Source organism: Oncorhynchus tshawytscha, linkage group LG13, assembly GCF_018296145.1.
Source record: "Oncorhynchus tshawytscha isolate Ot180627B linkage group LG13, Otsh_v2.0, whole genome shotgun sequence".
Classification (NCBI taxonomy): Eukaryota; Metazoa; Chordata; class Actinopteri; order Salmoniformes; family Salmonidae; genus Oncorhynchus; species Oncorhynchus tshawytscha.
In genome coordinates this window covers 56,785,000-56,808,456 of record NC_056441.1, presented here as the reverse complement: position 1 = coordinate 56,808,456, position 23,457 = coordinate 56,785,000, and the positions used below count along the sequence as shown (strand labels likewise).

At 44.8% G+C, this 23,457-nt stretch overlaps 1 protein-coding gene across 1 annotated transcript in view; it reads left to right on the top strand.

Annotated features, from left to right (window-relative positions):
- Positions 1 to 22,862, top strand: part of LOC112265267 (numb-like protein) — a 38,708-nt gene extending 15,846 nt beyond the window's left edge. Inside the window, exons 2-10 of the mRNA XM_042294932.1 lie at positions 1,162 to 1,312; positions 6,089 to 6,163; positions 10,523 to 10,597; positions 13,436 to 13,576; positions 13,990 to 14,197; positions 15,065 to 15,328; positions 18,749 to 18,926; positions 19,254 to 19,258; positions 19,536 to 22,862. Coding sequence (XP_042150866.1) covers positions 1,162 to 1,312; positions 6,089 to 6,163; positions 10,523 to 10,597; positions 13,436 to 13,576; positions 13,990 to 14,197; positions 15,065 to 15,328; positions 18,749 to 18,926; positions 19,254 to 19,258; positions 19,536 to 20,443 — 2,005 coding nt within the window. The 3' untranslated portion in view covers positions 20,444 to 22,862. The remainder of the gene's footprint in view (positions 1 to 1,161; positions 1,313 to 6,088; positions 6,164 to 10,522; positions 10,598 to 13,435; positions 13,577 to 13,989; positions 14,198 to 15,064; positions 15,329 to 18,748; positions 18,927 to 19,253; positions 19,259 to 19,535) is intronic.
- The last annotated feature ends 595 nt before the right edge of the window (positions 22,863 to 23,457 follow it).

Here is a 23,457-nt window from a genome sequence, read left to right as displayed (position 1 = left end):
ATGTGATTAAACACATCTAATCGAGAGAGCTCTGTATAGATATTTAATGATGATAATATGGATTCAATTACTAGGTTGTGGTGGGTGTGTAAAACACTAATGTCATTAATTTCAAATCATCAAATCAAATTCTATTGGTCACATACACATAGTTAGCAGCGAAATGAGTGTAGTGAAATGCTTGTGCTTCTAGTTCCGACAGTGCAGTAATATCTAACAAGTAATCTAACAATTCCCAAACAACTACCTAATGCACACAAATCTAAAGGGGGAATGAGAATATGTACATATAAGTATATGGATGAGCGATGGCCGAGCGACATAGGCAAGGTGCAGTAGATGGTATAAAATACAGTATAAACATGTGATATGAGTAATGTAAGATATGTAAACATTATTAAGTGGCATTGTTTAAAGTGACTAGTGATCCATTTATTAAAGTGTCCAGTGATTGGGTCTCAATGTAGGCAGCAGCCTCTGAATTAATGATTGCTGTTTAGCAGTCTGATGGCCTTGAGATAGAAGCTGTTTTTCAGTCTCTCTGTCCCAGTTTTGATGCACCTGTACTGACCTCGACCTTCTGGATGATAGCAGCATGAACAGGCAGTGGCTCGGGTGGTTGTTGTCCTTGATGATCTTTTTGGCCTTCCTGTGACATCGGGTTCTGTAGGTGTCATGGAGGGCAGGTAGTTTGCCCCCGGTGATGCGTTGTAAAGACCGCAACACCCTACGGAGAGCCTTGCGGTTGAGGGCGTTGCAGTTGTAATACAGCCCGACAGGATGCTCTCGATTGTGCATCTGTAAACATTTGTCAATGTTTTGGGTGACAAGCCAAATTTCTTCAGCCTCCTGAGGTTGAAGAGGCACTGTTGCGCCTTCTTCACCACACTGTGTGGGTGGACCAATTCAGTTTGTCTATGATGTGTACACCAAGGAACTTAAAATGTTCCACATGTTACAGTGTTGTCTACACTTGATTTCTTTAAAATGGAGTTTGCCCCTCTGGGCCACCATAGTTGTCTCTCTCGCTTTCAGAGCAGAGGTGCCATTTCTTGTCATTGTCGTTTCACCTCTATGATAACACCCTCCCGCCCCTTCGCTGTCAAGAGTGCACCCTTAACACATACTGACCTCGCCCCCTGTGTGTCTTTGTCTCCATAGCAACAGGGAGCCCCAGACCCCGGAGATGAATAAGCTGCGTCAGAGCCTGCGCAGGAAGAAGCCCACCTATGTGCCGGAGGCCAGTAGACCCCACCAGTGGCAGGCAGACGAGGAGGCCGTACGCAAGGGCAAATGCAACTTCCCTGTCAGGGTAAGACTGAGACCCCTGTCCTGGGACCTGGTCTTAAGCGTACTCTTAACTAAACCTCAACCTAACTCTTATCACTCTTAATCTTTTGGTTCAAAATATTGAGGTATAAGATTCAATTGGCATACTATCTGGGACAACAGGGAAGGAAGTTATATTTCGTCTTACAAAATCACGCCTAACTCTAGCCTTAGATCTAACTTAGTTCTGACTTTTACTCTTATCCTAACTCTTATCCACACCACGATAAACAATATTCTCTGGTCTGATGAAACCAAGTTGAACCCTTTGGTCTGAATGCCATACGTCATGCCTGGAGGAAACCTGGCACCATCCCTATGGTGAAGCATGGTGGTGGCAGTATCATGCTGTGGGGATGTTTTTCAGTGGCAGGGACTGGGAGACTACTTAGGATTGAGGCAAAGATGAACGGAGCAAAGTACAGAGAGATCCTTGATGAAAACCTCATCCATAGTGCTCAGGTCCTCAGACTGGGGTGAAGGTTCACCTTCCTACAGGACAACGGCCCTAAGCACACAGCCAAGACAACTCAGGAGTGGCTTCGGGACAAGTCTCTGAATGTCCTTAAGTGGATCTGCAGAGAAACTCCCCAACTCTGCCAAGCTTGTATCGTCATATCCAAGAAGACTTGATGCCGTAATCACTGCCAAAGGTGCTTCAACAAAGTACTGAGTAAAGGGTCTGTCAAAAAAAATCTAAAAACCTGTTTTTGCTTTGTCTTTATGGGGTATTGTGTGTTGATTGATGAGGGGGGAAAACGATTTAATCCATTTTAGAATGAGGCTGTAACGTAACAAAATGTGGAAAAACTCAAGGGGTGCGAATACTTTCCGAAGCCCATTGTAGATATACCCTTCAGTTTCTCCAGGACCTGTGACTTTCTTTGGGACCTTCATCCATAGACGGGGTTGAGAAGATTTCACAGGTCTCTGAATCTGAGGTTAGGAAACATAGAAATTAGACGAGGACTTGTTTCATTATTCTCAAGTCGTATAACATTTGATATTTCGTTGCAATTGTGTTTTTGTATTGTCATAGTTCTCTCTTTGGGACTGGAAATCTGTTCATTAGCTAACGAGCTTAGCTACTAGCTAGGTAGCTAATGTTGTTGTTTTTAGCAGATCAAGCTAACGTTTGTGTCATAAAAAATATATATATTGGATGTCTGTCTCTCCTATTTATATGTAGCAAGCTAGCTAGCTATCTGACGTTACCTGGAATAGATGGTTAACTTGATAAACAGCTTGCCTGTGTGCTGCACATAATCCCAGTGCCACCACCTCCTGCTGCTAGCATTACTATCCATGCAGGAAATGCAGCCCGCTGCAATGCTTCTTTGGGAAATCTATAAACATCAATTTTTTAAAAATAGATGAAACCCTGGTTGCCAGGGCCATCCCACGTGCAAATACTATGGTCAAAATGCTCATTTTAACCTTGAGAAAACCACTAGACCAGGGGTCTCCAACTTTTGTCTAGCATGAGAGATACTTAAAAAAAATATTGCAAAATTTTTATAGCATTTAAATAGGCACATTCTTCTCTTCTACTCTACCCTGCAACTCATCCCTCTGTCCTTAGTGTACAATAGATGTCATTATAGCTGGTAAAATAGTCATTAATATACAGTATTAAAATGCTATTTTCTTGAATTCTGTTTTTGCTGGTTTATTTTTCCTGGTGTAGAATTTTAAAAACTGTTTTACTCTCAAAAGTACAAATATTTTATAGAGAAATAACGAAAATGTATCTTCTGAGTCCATGCTTAAATCAATGCTTAAATCACATCAGATTACATTTTTTTTAGGTAAACAAAGATTTTTGTCTGTAATTCCTTTTTAATTGTGCATCTAGCAAGAGAGGAATGTGTTGGCACAGAGTTTCTATATCCAGAGGCGCAACTTCGTAAGACTTACAGGAACGCTTGCGAAATAGATCAAACAGACCAGGCAAAGGTTTGGGGTTTGAGAAGTAAATGAGAGAAGTGCTTCCTTAGTTGTTAATTTTCTCAACATCTAAAGGCACAACCTAGATTCGAGACAATGTCTTAAGTAGTTGAACATGTTATTACTCCAACCTCGTGATTGACAAACTGACACGTTTTCATTTTGTTAAATAAAGTACTTTATATCAAATGATTGCCTTCCGTTTCACAGCCTGCACATGCGCAGTTTGGCGTGAGACGACCGTTTGACCCGATGACCTGTTTCTATGCAAGTGCTTAGCTAGCCATTGTCGCCATGACATCACCTACTAGTGTGATCAGGGAGTTCTATTGGAAAAGCAGTTTTAGCCTATCTTCATTCTGTACTCTCTCATCCAGGTGAAGCTGGTTGAGAGAATGCCAAGAGTGTGCAAAGCTGTCATCAAAGCAGAGGGTGGCTACTTTGAAGAATCTTAAATATAAAATATATTTTGATTTGTTTAACACTTTTTTGGTTACTACATGATTCCATATGTGTTATTTCATAGTTTTGATGTCTTCACTATTATTCTACAATGTAGAAAAAAGTAAAAAATAAAGAAAAACCCTTGAATGAGTAGGTGTGTCCAAACATTTGACTGGTACTGTAGTTCTGTCAGGTAAGCCTACTTTGCAGTTACCATTTAATTGAGAAGGTTATTGGGGAGTCTGTCTGTCTACCCACAAGATGGTTATCATTAGCATCGCTAACTGGCTACATGGAGTGATAAACAAACACGCACACAAAACAGACAGTTGGTAAATATTGCTGGAAATTCATTGGCAGATATTAGGGTGGGGAAATGTGAATGTGGCTTTGATTGGATAGTAGCCGGGAGCTTTATGTTTATGACAGTTTGTAATGGAACAAATGAAAAAATGCAGGTACTTTCATAATTGCTTGGCGAGCTTCTGTTAGCTCGCGGTCTACCCCTGAATTATACTAAGTACACTAGCTTAGCTAGCTAGCTGTTTACAGCCGTGATGGAACAGCTGTTGTTTACAAACACATGAGAAGTTCTTTGGGGACCTCCTCAAAAAGCTGTTAAAAAGGTCTATACAAATTCAAGTTTATTGGTCGCGTACGGTAGCGAAATGTTTATAGAACTAGGAACAAGGCGACCATGTCTGTCGGTGCCATCTTGCTACAAGAGCATAGCAGCAGTTGTTTGGAGCACATAGCAGCAGAGTTTGTAGGCAGGCCAAAGTCTACACAAGGTGTCTCTCTCTGTTTCTCTCTCTCTCTCTTTCTCGCTCCCTTTATTTCTCTCTCTATCTCCCTCTCGCCAATGTTCCCTCTAAACTGCGCGTGGGTACGCAGCACCCCTGGACTGCTGCACAGAATAAATATCAGCCTGCGCAGAGAACCACAAGATTGACACCACTACTCAGCCCGTACTCTACACAGACCGGTGCACCATATCCAATCAAAGCTGCAGTAGCCTACTGTATATGCAAATAGACCATTGCCATATATGGATCTGTGCCATTCACTTTGAACTGGACTGTGTTTACAGCATCAGCGGTTGTGGGTAGGTGCGCTTGTTTTGAGATCAAAGTGAGAGCTACATGTAGTGATGTGTGTACATTTGTTCATATCCTTTGCTAGTTAGTGAGTTATTACCCCAGTTATAGATCCTTTGTAGTCAGCAATGGGGGAGTGATTGCTTCCTACAAGAACACAAAACGTGTGTATTTCTAGACAGCTTTTTTTTGTCTAAAATGGCAGTGTTGTATTTTGAGAAAGCTTATTCAAGCCTAAGTAGGCAATAGGCAGAGGGTAGCATCATTTGTCTAATTCTCGGTAATAATGGCATGGGAATAATGCTGGTTTTATTTTGTAAAGTGGTGTCTTGCCTCAAATAACACAACAAAATGTTCAGTCACCTCCTTGTCTGAAGGACACGTTGATAAACAGGTTAATGTCAAGCCCTGCATGTTTTTTTCAAAAGCTTTATGGAATGTAGGCCTACATTGAACACCACTCATTGGCTGCTACTGTAGGCTGAATGTAGAACAGCTATTTCCATGTTAAAATGTTATTGTATGCGTTTTCTCCATTGTTAGGCCTACATTATGAGAGCCACAGAAGCTTACTTGACCACTGTTAAAACTAACTTAAAGTGGGTAGAGCCTCAGTGTTCACAGCAAAAGCACACCGGAAGTTGCACAATGTTCAAGTTTGAGCTCAGCAGACCTGAAATTTGCTCAGTGATGAAACCATTTTGAGAGAACATTGCCTGTCTCTCTCTCTCTCTCTCTCTCTCATTTTCTCTGTCCACTTTCACTCAGCCACACAACTCTAAATGGGCTAAATAAAGTGACTCCCTTTCAAAAGGCCTCTGCGGAAAGATAGTATACAATCTACTGTATTTGAGGCAGCTTTTCTGTATGTTTTTCACTCTGCTGCCTTGGCTCAGAGGAATGGGTTTGTATTTGACAAAAAAAAAAGCTCTGGCAACCTAATTGTCTCTCCAAGGGTCTCCGATGCGCCACAGGGAACTCTGTGGGACAGGAAATCTAATCCCGTAAAAGGTCTCTTATCCTCCCTCATTCATCCTCATTATTGGCAACTAACACGGGCTGGTAGCTCACTTTGGAATGGAAGGACTCACACTATTTTGTGATAATGTGAATGCAGAGGGTATTAAATAGATTGCATAGGTTACTTGGGCATATTTCTGTGTTCATGCAGTTTGTATGAATCTTCATAATAGCCTTTGTGTCTCCCTCTCGGTTTTAACATTTTCTCTCTCTTTCTGTTGTTGTTTCTATCCCTCTTTCTCTCTCTGTAGTACCTGGGTCTGGTGGAGGTGGAGGAATCCAGAGGGATGCATGTGTGTGAGGAGGCTGTCAAAAAGCTCAAAATTGTAAGTATCCCTCCACTCTAAACCCCTGCAGGTACCTCTGTTGTATTTCTGTTTACGTAGGCAGCCATGTTTTGTTGTATAGGCAGGTATTCTTATCCTGGTGGAGTTATCAACTCATTATAAGATATCCTGCACTGTGCACGTATGCAGTAGTTCAACACACACACACCACTGCAGTCTCCTGCTCCCTCTCGAGATTTTTTCAGCTTTTTTTCACCTGTTTAGATTTTTTCCTTCCAATTCCCTTTTTTCTCCTTACTCACCTCTCATCCCCAGATCCATATCTCCTCTCCTCTTCTGCCCTTACCTACCTCTATTTTGTCTTTAAGCTCAGCCCAATCCCACCCCAAGCATCTGCATTTAATTCCTAATCTAAGCCCCTTGCTCCTTCTCCTGGTGAGGCTGAGCCCTCCTTAGTCTCAGTAATGAGCTCAGCTACTCAGACCTTACCATCCCCGTACCACAGCTTTAGAACAGCCGCCCGCCACTCGGCCCTCTGGGAAGGCAGAGTCGCCCAGGCCATGCGAACAGTGTGACACAGAACAGGCCGGGTCACACAAGCACAAGCTGCAAACAGCGAGAAAGCAACCATAGCATGTGCTACTGCCCGGGCCAGTGCTGCTGAGAAGCCTGGTATACTAGACAGGGTCTTGGGGATAGGATGGCATGCAGTCAGAGTGGGGTCAGGAAGTAGGGGACACCCCCCTGTCAGCTCCCAGGCTCTCCCGACCTCGGGGCTCTGTCTGTGTGGAAGGAGTTGGGAGAGCAGGCCTAGACCCATGGAGAAAACTGGACGGCTCCGGTGTTTCACTGTCTTGTTTGTTTTCCCAGCCTGACCCTTTTTTTCTCATCGTCTTTCATGGGCTTTGTCCACTGCTCAGCAGGGTAGTGTGTGTGTGTGTGTGTGTGTGTGTGTGTGTGTGTGTGTGTGTGTGTGTGTGTGTGTGTGTGTGTGTGTGTGTGTGTGTGTGTGTGTGTGTGCACTCTAGCATGTGTGTATCTCTTCTATCCTTTAGCCTTCATCAGCAAGTCTGCTGCACCCCTGTCATCTCCTTTGTCACTTTTCTTTTACCTATAAACACACTCAGTTCCCTCTCTCTCCCTCTCTTTCTCTTTCTCTCTCCAATCTGCAGTATAGTGATTGGCTGTGATTCTGGCTGGTAGTCAGGGAGCAACTCTTAGCTTCTCTCGGAGGCTCTCCTCCTCTTCCTCTCCCACTACCTTCTCTCCATCGCTTTACCTTGTTTTTCACACGCTCCTCTATGTTTTACATCGTGCTCCTCCACCTCTCCTCTAGTTCAGCTCTCTCACTGCCTCAACTCTCTTCCTTCCTCTCTCCTTTACTCTCCCCTCGCGCTTTCTCTTTGGGATTATGCAAAATACTGACGCTTCATCGGTTTGCCACGCTTTTCAAAGTCATTTCCTGCAGCGCTCTCAGTCTCCCTCATCTCGCTCTTTCTCCTTCTCTCGCACACACACACACACACACACACACACACACACACACACACACACACACACACACAACACACACACACACACACACACACACACACACACACACACACACACACACACACACACACACACACACACACACACACACACACACACACACACACACACACACACACAAATCTCAGCCCCTCAGCAGGAATACTGCTCTCCCAGCTACCCTCATATTTTGATGGTATTTTTAGCCTGGCCTTGTTCTGGTGCCCCCTGCTGAATAGATAGAGAGGCTTGTGAAGTGAGACAGCCAGCTGGCTTCCCTCAGTAGGATACCCGCCTCTATTTCTCTTTATCTACTGCCTCCTACAGAGAAACAGAACAACTGGGACCTGCATTCCACTATTGCCACTTGAGGACAATGAAAACCCTTAGATCTACTATACAGCCATATGTTTTAGGCCTCTGGTGATCTGACTGCACCGGTCCTGCAGCATCAGTCAGATAAATTCACAATTGATGATGCCAGGCCAGAGTGATAGAATGGCCCCGTGGTGTGAGTGTGTTGGATGAGAGTGGTGCTCTCTCTCTCTCTCTCTCTCTCTCTCTCTCTCTCTCTCTCTCTCTCTCTCTCTCTCTCCCCTCCCCTCTCTCGCTCTCCCCTCTCTCGCTCTCCCCCTCTCTCAATCCCTCCCTCCCAATACAATTAAATTTGAATGACTTTATTGTTATGATGTAACAATGTACATATTGCCAAAGCGTACTTTGGAAATTAAGTGATTCATTAATTTATAATATTAACACAATCAAAATAATAATAATCAAGATTGTTAACGGGACAATCAGTAACAACAATAACAATAACAATGGCATAGAGGACATGTGCAGGTTGGTTGGTCTGTCAGACACTGTGCCTCATCTTATGGCAGGCAGCAATGTAGTGCGCTGTTCACCCATAGTTCTCTGTGTCCTCGCCCAACCGGACTGGTAGCCTATTTTCACCAGAGAGGTCATTGAAACCTTAAATAAGGGTTTCACGTTTGGTTAAATGACACTCTAATTGTTTTACACTGTATTTTGTACATTTAGTCAGGAAATGCCGCTCTGTCTCGAGTTCTGCCGGGGTGCAGTGGTTGCACAGCCTTTCCTCTATAGGGAGCCAGGTTTTCCTGTGTCGACCCTCCTCAAAGGCAAGGCTGTGCTTACTAAGCCTGTACTTTGTCAAGGTTTTTTTATGGTTTTGATCAGTGACCATGGCCAAATAGTTTGTCATGGTGTACTATTGATTTAGGGTCAGATAGCACAGCATTTTGTGCTTGTGTTTCCCAATAGGTCATGTAGTCTTGTTTAGACTGTGTTGTAATTTGATTTATTCTGATTGATTGGATGTTCTGGTCCTGAGGCGTCAGTGTGTTAGTAGAACAGGTTTGTGAACTCAGCCCCAGGACTCTTGGCATTGCAGAGCCTGGTAATAATATGTGAGGGGGTCACTGTATTTTAGATGTTTCCAAAACGTAATTGCTATTTTTTTGTTTTTATTATTCAGTGGATATTGGCCTAATTCTGCCCTGCATGCATCGCTTGTAGTTTTCCTCTGGACATGTAAGATCATCTTAAAGAACTCTGCATGCAGTGTTTGTTCCATTGGGTGAAATCTTGTTTTGCAAGTGGACCCCACACCTCGCTGCCATTAAGTGCAATGAGACATTCAATTCGTTTTAGACAAATGTGAATAGGTATTTCAATTATTATTATTTTTTATGGCGTAGAATGCCCTGTGTGCTTTCTCTCTCAGTTCATTTACTGTCTCATTTAGGTGTCCAGTTGAGCTTATTTTTAAACCTAAGTAATTTTAGTGTGTGCAGTACTCTGTATTTTCTACCAATTGAAAACTTTGGTCTAATTCCCTGAGATCTGGATCTTCTCTGGAAAATAATTATTTGTGTTTTTTGGGGTTAACTGCCAGGGCCCAGGTTTGGCAGTACTGCTCTAGCAGGTCCAGGCTCTGCTGTAGGTCATGTGCTGTGGGAGACAGCAGCCACAGGTCATCTGCGAATACCTGGCATTTAACCTCTGAATTGTGGAGATTTAGACCAGAGGCTGAGGATTTTTCTATTATATTGGCCAATTCTTTGATGTAAATATTGAGGAACGCGGGGCTGACATTGCAACCCTGTTGAAGGCCTCGTACCTGGTTAAAGAATTGTATTTTTTTCTTGCTCATTTTGATAATACTCGTATAGCCATTGAATTATGTTATATGTTACCCCCTACACCACTTTCATTAACTTTTAGAACAGTCCTGTATGCCAAAATAGAATCAAATACTTTTTGGAAGTCAATAAAGCAAGCATACACTTTTGTCTTATTGTGGTGGACATGTTTATCTATCAGGGGGTGTAGGGTGGAAATATGATCAGCTGTGCGATATTTTGGTATAAATCCAATTATTGAGGAAGTTTATAACTCTTACATTTATAATACTGCAGAAAACCTTTCTTTTTTCCTCTCTTTTCTCTCTCTCTCTCTCTCTCTCTCTCTCTCTCTCTCACTCACTCTCTCTCTCTCTCTCCCTATCTTTTTCTTTCCCTCTCTCTCACCCCTCCTCTCTCTCTCTCCCTATCTCTTTCCCTCTCTCGCTTTCTCTCTCTCTCCCTATCTTTTCTATCCCTCTCTCTCACCCCTCCTCTCTCACTCTCCCTATCTCTTTCCCTCTCTCGCTTTCTCTCTCTCTCCCTATCTTTTTCTTTCCCTCTCTCTCACCCCTCCTCTCTCACTCTCCCTATCTCTTTCCCTCTCTCGCTTTCTCTCTCTCTCCCTATCTCTTTCCCTCTCTCGCTTTCTCTCTCTCTCCCTATCTCTTTCCCTCTCTCGCTTTCTCTCTCTCCCTATCTCGGTCTTTCTCCACAGAGTGGCAAGAAGACAGTGAAAGCAGTGCTGTGGGTTTCAGCAGACGGTCTCAGAGTGGTGGATGACAAAACCAAGGTAAGAGTGTGCCTGCAGGGCTGTTTGCATAAAAGTGTGTGCTAATCATACATACAAACACACAAAGTCTGCTTCCAGATGTCAACAGTGACTAAACATGAAACAGCAGCCTGGGACCATAGATACCCCTGCTGGTGGTCTCTATCTCAGTAAGTCCAGAGTTCGTATGACAGAGCAAGTGTACAGATGTAGGATCATAATTTGATCACTCTGATGCAGGATAACTTTCCTGCAATGCTGGACATTTGAAATGTGTAGTGTATTTGAAGTTTAAAAAGGCTTCTGAAGTTTGTAATGTCCACATGGAAATCTTTCAACCCCTACAAACATTTCCATAATAATAATCCACATAATAATTCCCATTTCTGGTTGCTGCAGGATCATTTTTATGCCGTAGCAAACTGCCTCAAATTACCATACCCTCGTGCCTGTCCCGATGACTGTGTTTATCCTACATCTGTAGTAGGTAAAGTGTGTTGGAAAGACAGAGAGAAAACTGCTCAGCAGGAGAGAAGCTGGCACTCCCTCTCTACCCTCCCCCTACTCCCCCGTTCGTCTTTTACTCTCCCCCTACCCTCCCCCTACTCCCCCGTTCGTCTTTTACTCTCCCCCTACTCCCCGTTCGTCTTTTACTCTCCCTCTCACCCCTCCCCTACTCCCCGTTCGTCTTTTACTCTCCCCCTCTACCCTCCCCCTACTCCCCGTTCGTCTTTTACTCTCCCCCTCTACCCTCCCCCTACTCCCCCGTTCGTCTTTTACTCTCCCCCTCTACCCTCCCCCTACTCCCCCGTTCGTCTTTTACTCTCCCTCTCTACCCTCCCCTACTCCCCCGTTCGTCTTTTACTCTCCCCCTACTCCCCCGTTCGTCTTTTACTCTCCCCCTACCCTCCCCCTACTCCCCCGTTCGTCTTTTTACTCTCCCCCTTCTACCCTTCACCTTCACCACCCTTTCGGCTGCTACTCTCCCCCCTCTCGTTACCCACACTGCAGGTCTCTCTCTACCCCAGCACTTTCCCAGGTCACCTGCCATTCTCAGTCTGGGCTGAGATTGATGATGTCACCCTTACACTCAGAGCACAAGGACCATACCTCGTGCCTGTCCCGATGACTGTGTTTATCCTCGCTGGCCAGATTAGACTTACTTTAGGCCGGACTGCTGAGTTTTCAAACTTGACATTTAAAATGTAAATATATTGACAGCATGACTTGAATTTGACATCAAATTCGTACTTCGGCCTCAGACAGAGCCTGAATGTAAATTCCAGTTCTGTTCTTCCTCCTTCTCTCCCTTCTCTCTTGTGCACTCTCCCTCATGGATTTAAAAGGAATGGATTGGGGCAAGGAACTTCCTCCAGCCAACGTTTTCACCAGTCCGATGCTTTTATATACTTGGATGTCAAAGGGTGCTTTGGGGAGGGAGGCACAGTACACACACACACATAACATTTGATTTGACACACACACAAAGAAACACACATGCACACCTCAGTACAGGACTGTCTGGCCACCTGGGGCCTCTATTGCGAGTGCAATTACCCACGTTTCTTGTCAGGCCAGAGAAAAGAAAGGGGGGAGAAACAGTCCCGCAGTCTTTTTTGTGTCCTGTGTGGCAGTAGACAAATAGACCCCCCATTCCCCCTCAGCATCACTCTACCTCCCCTCTTTATTGTAACCCCCTACCTCACTGAGTCAGCACAGTCTCCTAAAGACCCTCCCCTCCCTCCCTCTCCTGGTCCACTTAAAGTCAGCGTTAAAGAACACCACCGCCACAGAGAAAGAAAGCCCCCTCTCCCTCCGCCTCTGTATCTGACCCATGTGACATGACTCAGCACTGTGCCCCCTTTCAGTTTTTCAGTGACATGCCTATGAGTGATCCCCCACAACCCCACACACACCCCTTGCTATCCCCCTCACCTCCACCCACCCAGAGGAAACCCAGTCCAGCGCTCGCACACACACATAACCAGACGTTCACTTCCACCACCAACCTTTCTTCATCTACTAATTGGCTCTGAATGAATAGACTGTTATTTATTCCTTGCCCGCTTCATTCATCCCTCTCTTCCTATTCCCAGATGAGTGTGAGCCCCGTTTCCCTTTCATCTCTTGTTTCCCACTCCTTCCACTCTGACTCAAAGTGTGTCGGGAGCCCAGGGGCCACTAGCGGCATGGGGGGGGGGCCCTTCCTCACCTGATAGTTCCCTCTGGTCACCAGCCGAAACTCCTGAACGACCCTGATACAGATTCTGGAACAAGAGAAAAACAAAGTGTTTACATCATCATGTCTTACATCATATTTTACATCATGTCTTACATCATATTTTACGTCATGTCTTACGTCATATTTTACATCATGTTTACATCATGTTTGCATCATGTTTTACATCATGTTTTATATCATATCTTACATCATAATTTACATCATGTCTTACATCATGTTTACATAATGTTTTACATCATATTTTACATCATGTTTTATATCATGTTTTACATCATGTTTACATCATGTTTTAGATCATGTTTACATCATGTTTTACATCATGTTTACATCATGTTTTAGATCATGTTTACATCATGTTTTACATCATGTTTACATCATGTTTTGCATCATGTTTTACCTCATGATTTGTAGAGCTGTGAACAAGATCTAGTGCTTCAGAGTAACAAAGGTTGATTTTCGGTAGATTATCTTTCCTCACCAAATAATTACATTTGATATTTTAGTATGTGTGTTTTAATCATATGCATTCTCTATAGGCTAACATGTTATGTGTGATACGTTTCATTTATGACGTGGCAAAATCAGCCTTCTCTGCAATGTAATGTCTTTGTCTTTAGGACCTCATTGTAGACCAGACCATTGAGAAGGTGTCCTTCTGTGCGCCCGACCGCAATTATGACAAGGCTTTCTCCTACATCTGCCGTGACGGCACCACGCGCCGCTGGATCTGCCACTGCTTCATGGCCCTGAAGGACTCGGTGAGGGTGTGTGTGTGTGAGTGGGCCCAGGCCCAGCAACTAGTCCAATCCCCATATCGCTCACCCAGGGATTAAGATTAGGATTACTCTAGGGTTATCTCCATCTCAATTGCTTCTTTTAGCCCTATCCACTGTGACCTCCTGGCACTCGGAGACATATTTCCTACAGGGTGATAACCACTTTTATAGTGTCAAGTCATTGCTCAAAGACATGGCTTTGGTTTGATAAAGCATTTTCCAGTATGGAAATTGACTGGCTTTAGGCTATATTCAGATTTGTCAATGTGTATGTTTCAGTATTAGTGGCCATTCACACATAATAGAGTTTTACACACATGCAAACATGCATGCGCCCACGTACACACACAGGGGTGTTGAGGAGGGGTGTTGACCGGGTGTGTTGCGGTCACTAGGGCGAGCGTATGAGCCACGCTGTGGGCTGTGCCTTCGCCGCCTGTCTGGAGAGGAAGCAGCGGCGCGAGAAAGAGTGCGGCGTCACAGCCTCGTTCGATGCCAGCCGCACCTCCTTCGTGCGCGAGGGCTCGTTCCGCATGACGTCGTCCAGCCAGCAGGGGGGCGAGCGCGATGACATCGCGAAGCAGCTGCAGGACAAGAAGAAAGGTATGACTCATCAGGAGACGGAGAGCAGCACAAACACACAGACAGTCACACCTGTCTCTCACATTCTAATGTATCACTGGAAAGTTACTGGAAAGTCAAATGTGGCCTGTGTTATAGAGCTAACAGGAACAGGAGGGTTCACTCACTGTCGATGGTTGTTGTTCTCCTCAATCACTCTGAAGTGTAACAACACATCTACTGTATGTTGGCTAGTAGTAACCCTTATCAGTGTTATTGGCTGTAGTGGTTACTGGTTGTATCCAACATTTACCCTGGTCATTGTAGTCCAACATTAACCCGGGTCATTATAGTCCAACATTAACCCTGGTCATTGTAGTCCAACATTAACCCTGGTGATTGTAGTCCAACATTTACCCTGGTCATTGTAGTCCAAGATTAACCCTGGTCATTATAGTCCAACATTAACCCTGGTCATTATAGTCCAACATTTACCCCGGTCATTGTGGTCCAAGGTTAACCCTGGTCATTATATAACAACATTTACCCTGGTCATCGTAGTCCAAACCTTAACCCTGGTCATTATAGTCCAACATTTACCCTGGTCGTTGTAGTCCAACATTAACCCTGGTCATTGTAGTCCAACATTAACCCTGGTCATTGTAGTCCAACATTAACCCTGGTCATTATTGTCCAACATTTACTCTGGTCATTATATACCAACATTAACCCTGGTCATTATAGTCCAACATTTACCCTGGTCATTGTAGTCCAACATTAACCCTGGTCATTGTAGTCCAACATTAACCCTGGTCATTGTAGTCCAACATTAACCCTGGTCATTATAGTCCAACATTTACCCTGGTCATTGTAGTCCAACATTAACCATTGTACTCTGTCTGTCTCCAGAGCCCCCGTGTACCATCCCAGCCATCCCCCCTGGCACCTCCTCACCCCCTGAGGGCTCGGCCTCGCCTGTGGGGCAGGGGGTGGAGCATGCCATCCCGCGGCGCCACGCGCCCATTGAGCAACTGGTGCGTCAGGGCTCCTTCCGGGGCTTCCCGGCCCTCAGCGGGAAGAACTCGCCGTTCAAGAGGCAGCTCTCGCTGCGCCTCAACGACCTGCCTTCCAACCTGCAGCGCAAGACCGCCGACTTCCAAAGCAAGAACCCAGGTTAGCCTCACCTGTTTATGTTAGCTTAGCTAAGTCTCTGCATTCTATGACCAAGGACAAAGAGTGGTTAGCCTCACCAGTATAGGACAACATACAGTGCCTTGCGAAAGTATTCGGCCCCCTTGAACTTTGCAACCTTTTGCCACATTTCAGGCTTCAAACATAAAGATATAAAACTGTATTTTTTTGTGAAGGATCAACAACAAGTGTGACACAATCATGAAGTGGAACGACATTTATTGGATATTTCAAACTTTTTTAACAAATCAAAAACTGAAATATTGGGCGTGCAAAATTATTCAGCCCCCTTAAGTTAATACTTTGTAGTGCCACCTTTTGCTGCGATTACAGCTGTAAGTCGCTTGGGGTATGTCTCTATCAGTTTTGCACATCGAGAGACTGAAATCTTTTCCCATTCCTCCTTGCAAAACAGCTCGAGCTCAGTGAGGTTGGATGGAGAGCATTTGTGAACAGCAGTTTTCAGTTCTTTCCACAGATTCTCGATTGGATTCAGGTCTGGACTTTGACTTGGCCATTCTAACACCTGGATATGTTTATTTTTGAACCATTCCATTGTAGATTTTGCTTTATGTTTTGGATCATTGTCTTGTTGGAAGACAAATCTCCGTCCCAGTCTCAGGTCTTTTGCAGACTCCATCAGGTTTTCTTCCAGAATGGTTCTGTATTTGGCTCCATCCATCTTCCCATCAATTTTAACCATCTTCCCTGTCCCTGCTGAAGAAAAGCAGGCCCAAACCATGATGCTGCCACCACCATGTTTGACAGTGGGGATAGTGTGTTCAGGGTGATGAGCTGTGTTGCTTTTACACCAAACATAACGTTTTGCATTGTTGCCAAAAAGTTCAATTTTGGTTTCATCCGACCAGAGCACCTTCTTCCACATGTTTGGTGTGTCTCCCAGGTGGCTTGGTGCAAACTTTAAACAACACTTTTTATGGATATCTTTAAGAAATGTCTTTCTTCTTGCCACTCTTCCATAAAGGCCAGATTTGTGCAATATACGACTGATTGTTGTCCTATGGACAGAGTCTCCCACCTCAGCTGTAGATCTCTGCAGTTCATCCAGAGTGATCATGGGCCTCTTGGCTGCATCTCTGATCAGTCTTCTCCTTGTATGAGCTGAAAGTTTAGAGGGACGGCCAGGTCTTGGTAGATTTGCAGTGGTCTGATACTCCTTCCATTTCAATATTATCGCTTGCACAGTGCTCCTTGGGATGTTTAAAGCTTGGGAAATCTTTTTGTATCCAAATCCGGCTTTAAACTTCTTCACAACAGAATCTCGGACCTGCCTGGTGTGTTCCTTGTTCTTCATGATGTTCTCTGCGCTTTTAACAGACCTCTGAGACTATCACAGTGCAGGTGCATTTATACGGAGACTTGATTACACACAGGTGGATTGTATTTATCATCATTAGTCATTTAGGTCAACATTGGATCATTCAGAGATCCTCACTGAACTTCTGGAGAGAGTTTGCTGCACTGAAAGTAAAGGGGCTGAATACTTTTGCACGCCCAATTTTTCAGTTTTTGATTTGTTAAAAAAGTTTGAAATATCCAATAAATGTCGTTCCACTTCATGATTGTGTCCCACTTGTTGTTGATTCTTCACAAAAAAATACAGTTTTATATCTTTATGTTTGAAGCCTGAAATGTGGCAAAAGGTCGCAAAGTTCAAGGGGCCCGAATACTTTCGCAAGGCACTGTAGTCCTGCAATGCCATCCTTCCATGTTGTTTTCATCACTCGGAGGAAGCCTGGAAATAAGACTAATGTCAACCAGAGCCTGGAGTTTTCCTGCCTTCATGACATGACCAAGGCAAACTCAGGGCTTTTTCCTGGTCAGATCATGGGTCAGAAAAAACTCTGGACCCTTATGACAACGTATGGTGGTGTTTATAATTACACCAAAGTAGTATTTGACCAGGAACAAGTGAAGCCAGAGATTGATTGGGGTCATAATAGCAGTGGAGTTGATCATTAGTGTGTTATTAAGGATGTTGTTAATTGCTGTGGCTGATTGCTGAGTCCATGTAATGGTTATAAGTATGATAATTAGGATTCCCATTACAGCTTTGTTCCTGCTGTAGTAAGGTAGATTAAACCTCTCAGTTATGTTGATTATAGTTATTATGAAGCTGATGGTGACAGGCCGTGGCTTTTAATAATTAATAAACACACATTTCTGAAGGTTGCAGCACAATTGTGCCTGACATCTATTTACATTCATGTATGCAGCAGTAGCAGTAGTAGCATAGTGTACAGAGACTCTCTCTTTCGTATAGGATCTGTACCTATTTGAATCCCACGCATGCATAGAAGACACCCACACACGCACTTAGCTAGCAATAGAAGCCACATGAGCATGAACACACGCAAGCACAGGACACATGTACACACACCCACAGTAGCAGCTAATTTCACAGCTCTCTCAGTGAACAATGTGTCTATGAGCAGTCTCCACTAGACCAGTCCCTCCACATCCCCTTAAAGCTGTCATGTCCACAGAGACAGCCCCCAGCCAGCACCTCTCACAGCCATAGACCCAGAGATTGTAGTACACATACACACACACGGATGCACACATGCATGCACACTAACACTACACTACTACACAGAGAAACCCCACAGCTGCTCCCGTCCTCTCTGAACCCTATGGGCAAATGAAATGTTCAGAAAGAGAGACATTACAAGGCAGTCATGAACAAAGCAGCAGGGCTCTCCAAACAGAAAGACACTCTACATCTGCACCGGGCGTAGTTTTTCTAAGCAAGGTCATATTCATTAGGTACCAAACAGAAGAAAACAGACTGAAACAGGGTGTGACTACTTAAACTTGTCCAATAAGAAATGCCCATTTTCGTTTTCGTTGCAAAAGGTTTTGCTATGGTGTGCCCTAATTAATAGGACCCAACAGAGAGACGATGCAGCAGCAGCTCCATAGGGATTACATCCACCACTGACCCCTCTGGTTCTGATTGGCCCCACAGCTCTCTCTGCTCTCCACAGGCTTTGCTCTCTCTCTGTCAGGGACAGGTCACTGATAGGGGAATTACACAAATTGTGAGCTATTTTTATCTACTGGCTATAGGTTGAGAGGTTTTCTCTGTTTTCTACATTAAGGATTTAGGCCATAGAAAATCTCATGCATGAATAACAGACTGGTCGGGTGTGTTACAGAGGAACTTTTATTTTCTTACTTTGAAGTACAAACGATTATGTAGACCTCATAGGACCATGGGAACAGATTACTTTTCAATAAAAGGCTTAGAAATGTTAACATCCGGTGTCATGTACTTTAATCTTATATCATTATATAAGTGTATGTTTGGCCCAAGACTTTAATCTTGCCATCAAATCATCCAAAGGAAAGCCAATCCTCAACCCTTCTCCCCCTCTGTAGTCCCAGAGATGGATCTGTCCGTGTGTGGCGAGGCAGACAGCAGCATCAACGCTCTGTGCAGCCAGATCAACCATTCTTTCACCAGGCCCTCTGAGGAACTCTTCTCCAACCCCACCCCCAACGGCCTGCCAGCCTGCACTGTGCCCCCAGCCATCCCCCCCCCCCTGCCCCCTGCAAGGTAACTCATTGACTACCTTATCATTCTCTCTATGAGCTCTAGTCTGGCTTAACATGTAGTGTACAGCTCAACTCCAACTTTGTATTGCGTTTGTAATGTATTTGTATTGTGTTTGTAATGCGTTTGTATTGTCTGTAATGCGTTTGTATTGTTTGTAATGCGTTTGTATTGTGTTTGTAATGCGTTTGTATTGTTTGTAATGCGTTTGTATTGTGTTTGTAGTTGTAATGTTTCCAATGCTCTATTGTTTCTAATGCTTGTAAGGCTGAATTTCCTGCGAAGTGTCAGTTATCTCTAGGCCGGGATTCAGTCTGTGATGTGCCACAGTGCAGGTCACTATACAGCCGTCAATGGAGCTTTTTAAAGGCCTTTTACCCGATGTTTGTGGAGGTCACATTCATGGTAAATGTTGTGCATGTCGGCTCAACCCTTAAAAGGTTTGTTGTATATATGGCACGCCTTGCATTGAATCCCGGCCCTAATCAGAAAAGGCTGCCGAATAGGGAGTGTGTGTCCTCTGTGCTTGTCATGGTAAAGCGGTAGAGAGATCCAGCAGCAGGGTTGATGTAGCATGTGATTGATGTGTGGTGTTCTGCTTCTCTTCCACAGCCACGTCCTCCTGGGTGCAGGCGGAGCCCCCGGTCCAGTCCCCTCCACCGGTGGTCCACAGTGGGCACAGGAGGACGCCCTCCGAGGCTGAGCGCTGGCTGGAGGAGGTGGCCCAGGCCGTCAAAGCCCAGCAACAGACCCCCAACCTGCCCCCGCCACCCATCCAGCCCACCCCTGCCATTCCAGGGCCACCCATGTCAAGCACACCTATGTCATGTGTGCCCCTAATGGGGGCATCCATGCCAGGGGCAACCATGCCAGCGGTACCTGGCTCCCTGCCCACTTCCATGCAGCCCTTTCCCTTGTCGTTTGATGCTACTCCCGCGCCCGTGGGCATGTATACCCAGCCACCCATGCAGCCAGCATTTGTACCCATGCAGGCCTACATGCCCGCCCTGGCCAATAGCATGGCGTACTCCAACGCCAGTGTGCCTGTGATGGGCATCACGCCTTCCCAGATGGTGGCTAATGTTTTCTGCACAGCAGGCGGCTCTACCGGCGGGCCTTCCATGGGCATGGGCTCAGGGCCTAAAATGGGCACGCTCAGTGGCGGGCATCGCCACTCTTTCTCCGGCCAGCCGGGCGGGTTCCCTATGCCACCCTTTGGAGCTCATCCCACCGTCAATGGCCTCCCCCACAACATTCCCACCTCCTCCCTCGCCACCATCACGCAGAACGGCACTAGCAGCAACGGTGGCAGTAGCAGCAGCTGGCCACCGGAGAGCACACAGCTGGCCAACCCGCCACCAGCCAATGCCCAGGAGGTTGATCGCTTCGAGGCAAAGTGGGCTGCGCTGGAGACCAAATCGCAACCCAAGGCGGCGCCCAACCCTTTCTCCAATGACTTGCAAAAGACCTTTGAGATCGAGCTTAAACTCGGTATTAACCCAGGTCAGGCCACTGCATAGACGATGATGATGCAGACCCCCAACCAGACTGAACCACTCCACTCAGCACCCCAGCCCCCTGCCCTAAATGCTTTCGCTACCCCCCTGTTAATTTTCTCCTCCTCTGTTGAGACCCCAGGATGTAAATTGGGTCTGAATGCAGGGGGGACATGATGACTGTGTATGGGGCTCCTCGCGATACATTCCATGGGATTTCTAGCAATCATGTTCTGCGTGGGGATCTATGGAGGAGCCAGAGAATATGGACACATCACAGGACACTGAGATGAGACACAGAGAATTTACGCTGATGTTAACCAAGCACAGCAAAGGCCCTGGTTGACTAGCCAATGACACGACTCGACGGTAGAGACCCCAAAGGAGGCGTCGACCAATAAGAGTGACAGTTTGAGGGCCAAAATTGTTTTATTTATTATTTTTACTTAGATTTTAACCGTTTTAGTTTTACATCATTTTATTTTTCTTCATCAGTGTTCAAAGGTTGTTTCTCCCTGTATTTATTTTGTGTTTAACTGGAAAGAGGAGGGAAATAACTAGCAACTGTAACTGGCAGCGGAGGGAGCAAAGAGAGGGAGTGAGTCATGAAACCAGAGGCTGGAAACGAGTGTAAATAGCATGCTTTTTTCACCCTCTATTTCTTACCAATCCACGTATAACCGCCAATTTGCTATTCAACCCAAATGAGTCACTGTTAGCTAAATCACCATGGTGACCTAACACACCTCTGTCCCAGTGCCACTCCACCTGCACGACAGACACACTAGAACCCTAGAACATTCTGGAAAGGGTTCAAATGGTCCAGATAGTACGGTGGTTGGTTGACTCTCATTATATTCTGAAACAGAGTAGTAGTCACCCCCAGTACGAGTTTAGTCAGTCAACACTACGAGGGTCTATTTGGGAATGTTGAGCCTGATGTTCAAGAGAGGCGGGAGGGAAGAGCTTGAGCACTTCGTAAGATAAAGATGGCGAGGTCGGGATAGCTTTATTTGAGAGGAAGTTATGATGTTGTTTTGTCGCTGGGACTGGGATTGAAATAGCACCCTATTCCTACATAGGGCCTTGGTCAAAAGTAGTGCCTCCCACTGGGCACAGCCGTCAATTCAACGATGGTTCAACTTCATTTAATTGAAATGACGTGGATACAACGTTGATTCAACCAGTGTGTGCCCAGTGGGCTGGGTCAAGCTGCACTTCTGACATAGTGGGACTACAGTCAGTTTGTAGAGGCTTCTGGATCCAGGCTCTTGTCCTGAGGCCATTGTGACAGGAAGACGTTATGGCACCTGCTGTGTGCTCTACCAGGCTGAGTAAAGATGGGTAGAGGAAGTGATGAGTCATTTACCACATTAAACAGACCGAGGAAGGCATCCATCTTTGTAGAGGGAAAACAAAGACATGAAAGTGATACGGATAGTCGGGGAAGAGGGAAAGAAAACGGGAAGGTGAAAGGTAGACGGAGAGATCGAGGGCATACTTACGAGAATGAGATGAGGAAGTGGACTATTGAAGGGCTGTGATGAACTGAGAAAAGACGAAAGTAGAAAAATGTTACGTTAAACAGACTGGTTGTTTCATTCCTTTAATCTCCTTTCACTACTTCCAAACAAAGGTACTTCTGTTAGAATGATACTCACCATGCATTTAGAGCTCCATAGAAACAAGACTTTACTGTTTGATCATATTCTCAAAAGAGGCAAGCATTTCCTTCCGTGACTTTAGTTTAAACACACAAAGACAGTAAATGTGCAGTATATTTTAGCCCATTTGGCAGGACTTCCAATGGCAAGTCAAGACGGGGCAAACGCATGTGCTTCGATGGGATTGCTTTGTGCTATTTGCCATTATAATGCTTTATGTACGATCCTGCCCCAAACAACAGGAGTGTATGGGGAGTGAGACGGAGTGGAACCCAGGGAACCAGTGTTATTGAATGGACATCACAACTAGACAAACAGGCTCCATCCATCCCGCTCTCCTGGTCATTAACTCCTTAGGACTCGGCCAATCAGGCTTTGCCATTTTCACGTGGCACAATACTGACTGACATCCATTTGCTTTCCCAAAGATATAAAGCAGTAGTGAGGAGCCATGCTTTTGCTCGTTTAGACAAATAGATTTTCTAAATTAATTCTCTCCCCGTCTTTTAAGAGAAAAGACATAGTCATTCATGAAATTGCTGTTTTTATTTAGTTAAATTACCCTTGTTTGCACGCCCTTTAAATTAAACTGTAGGTTAATTATGTTCAAAATAAGAACTAAATGACCTCTTAAACTCGATTGTAAACCACAGTGTAGTGATAACAAACTAGTGGAGTTTATTTTTATTCTTTATTTACAGAATTTTGTATTTAAACCTACATATTTGTATTGTAATTACATTGTACAAAGATAAATAAATAATATAATATTAAACTTGTGTTGGTGTTTGCATTCTGTATCATTCTCGCCCTCCCTTTCTCCCAATGCAGGTCATGTACCTGTCTTATCCTTATCTTCACCAGTACTAGTAGATCAAATGTATCTGCACCCTGTGCCAACAGGGATGCGTGTACCATTGCCATAAAAAAGCCTCATGTATATAGTCTACTTTTAAAGATGGTCAATAGTTGAACAGCACCAGTCATTCAATTCAGTGAATTCTCACCATAGCTGTATCTTATATCTCAAACCTACTGTATGCCCTGAAAGTCATGGAGTGAAGTGTTGAAGAATTCTCTCTCATTGAAGGCATTGAGTACGCTTGCCAACTCTACCGCTGTTCACAGTACTTTCTCTGGTGTCTTGACAAAAGCTCAGGCCTCTAATGCGACCAGACAAGGCCCCTTTTCTTCCCCAAGGGCCATGAAAAAGAGGACAGCCACAGAACACTTGAGTCATTTTAGTAGTAACTCTCTCGTCATTGTCTTTCCGCTACTGCTTACTGCAGCGCTGAGGAAGAATCGGGACAACAGGAAACACAACAAAGACAGAGTTAGAATGAGGACAGGCCCAACTACTACAGAACAGTGCAA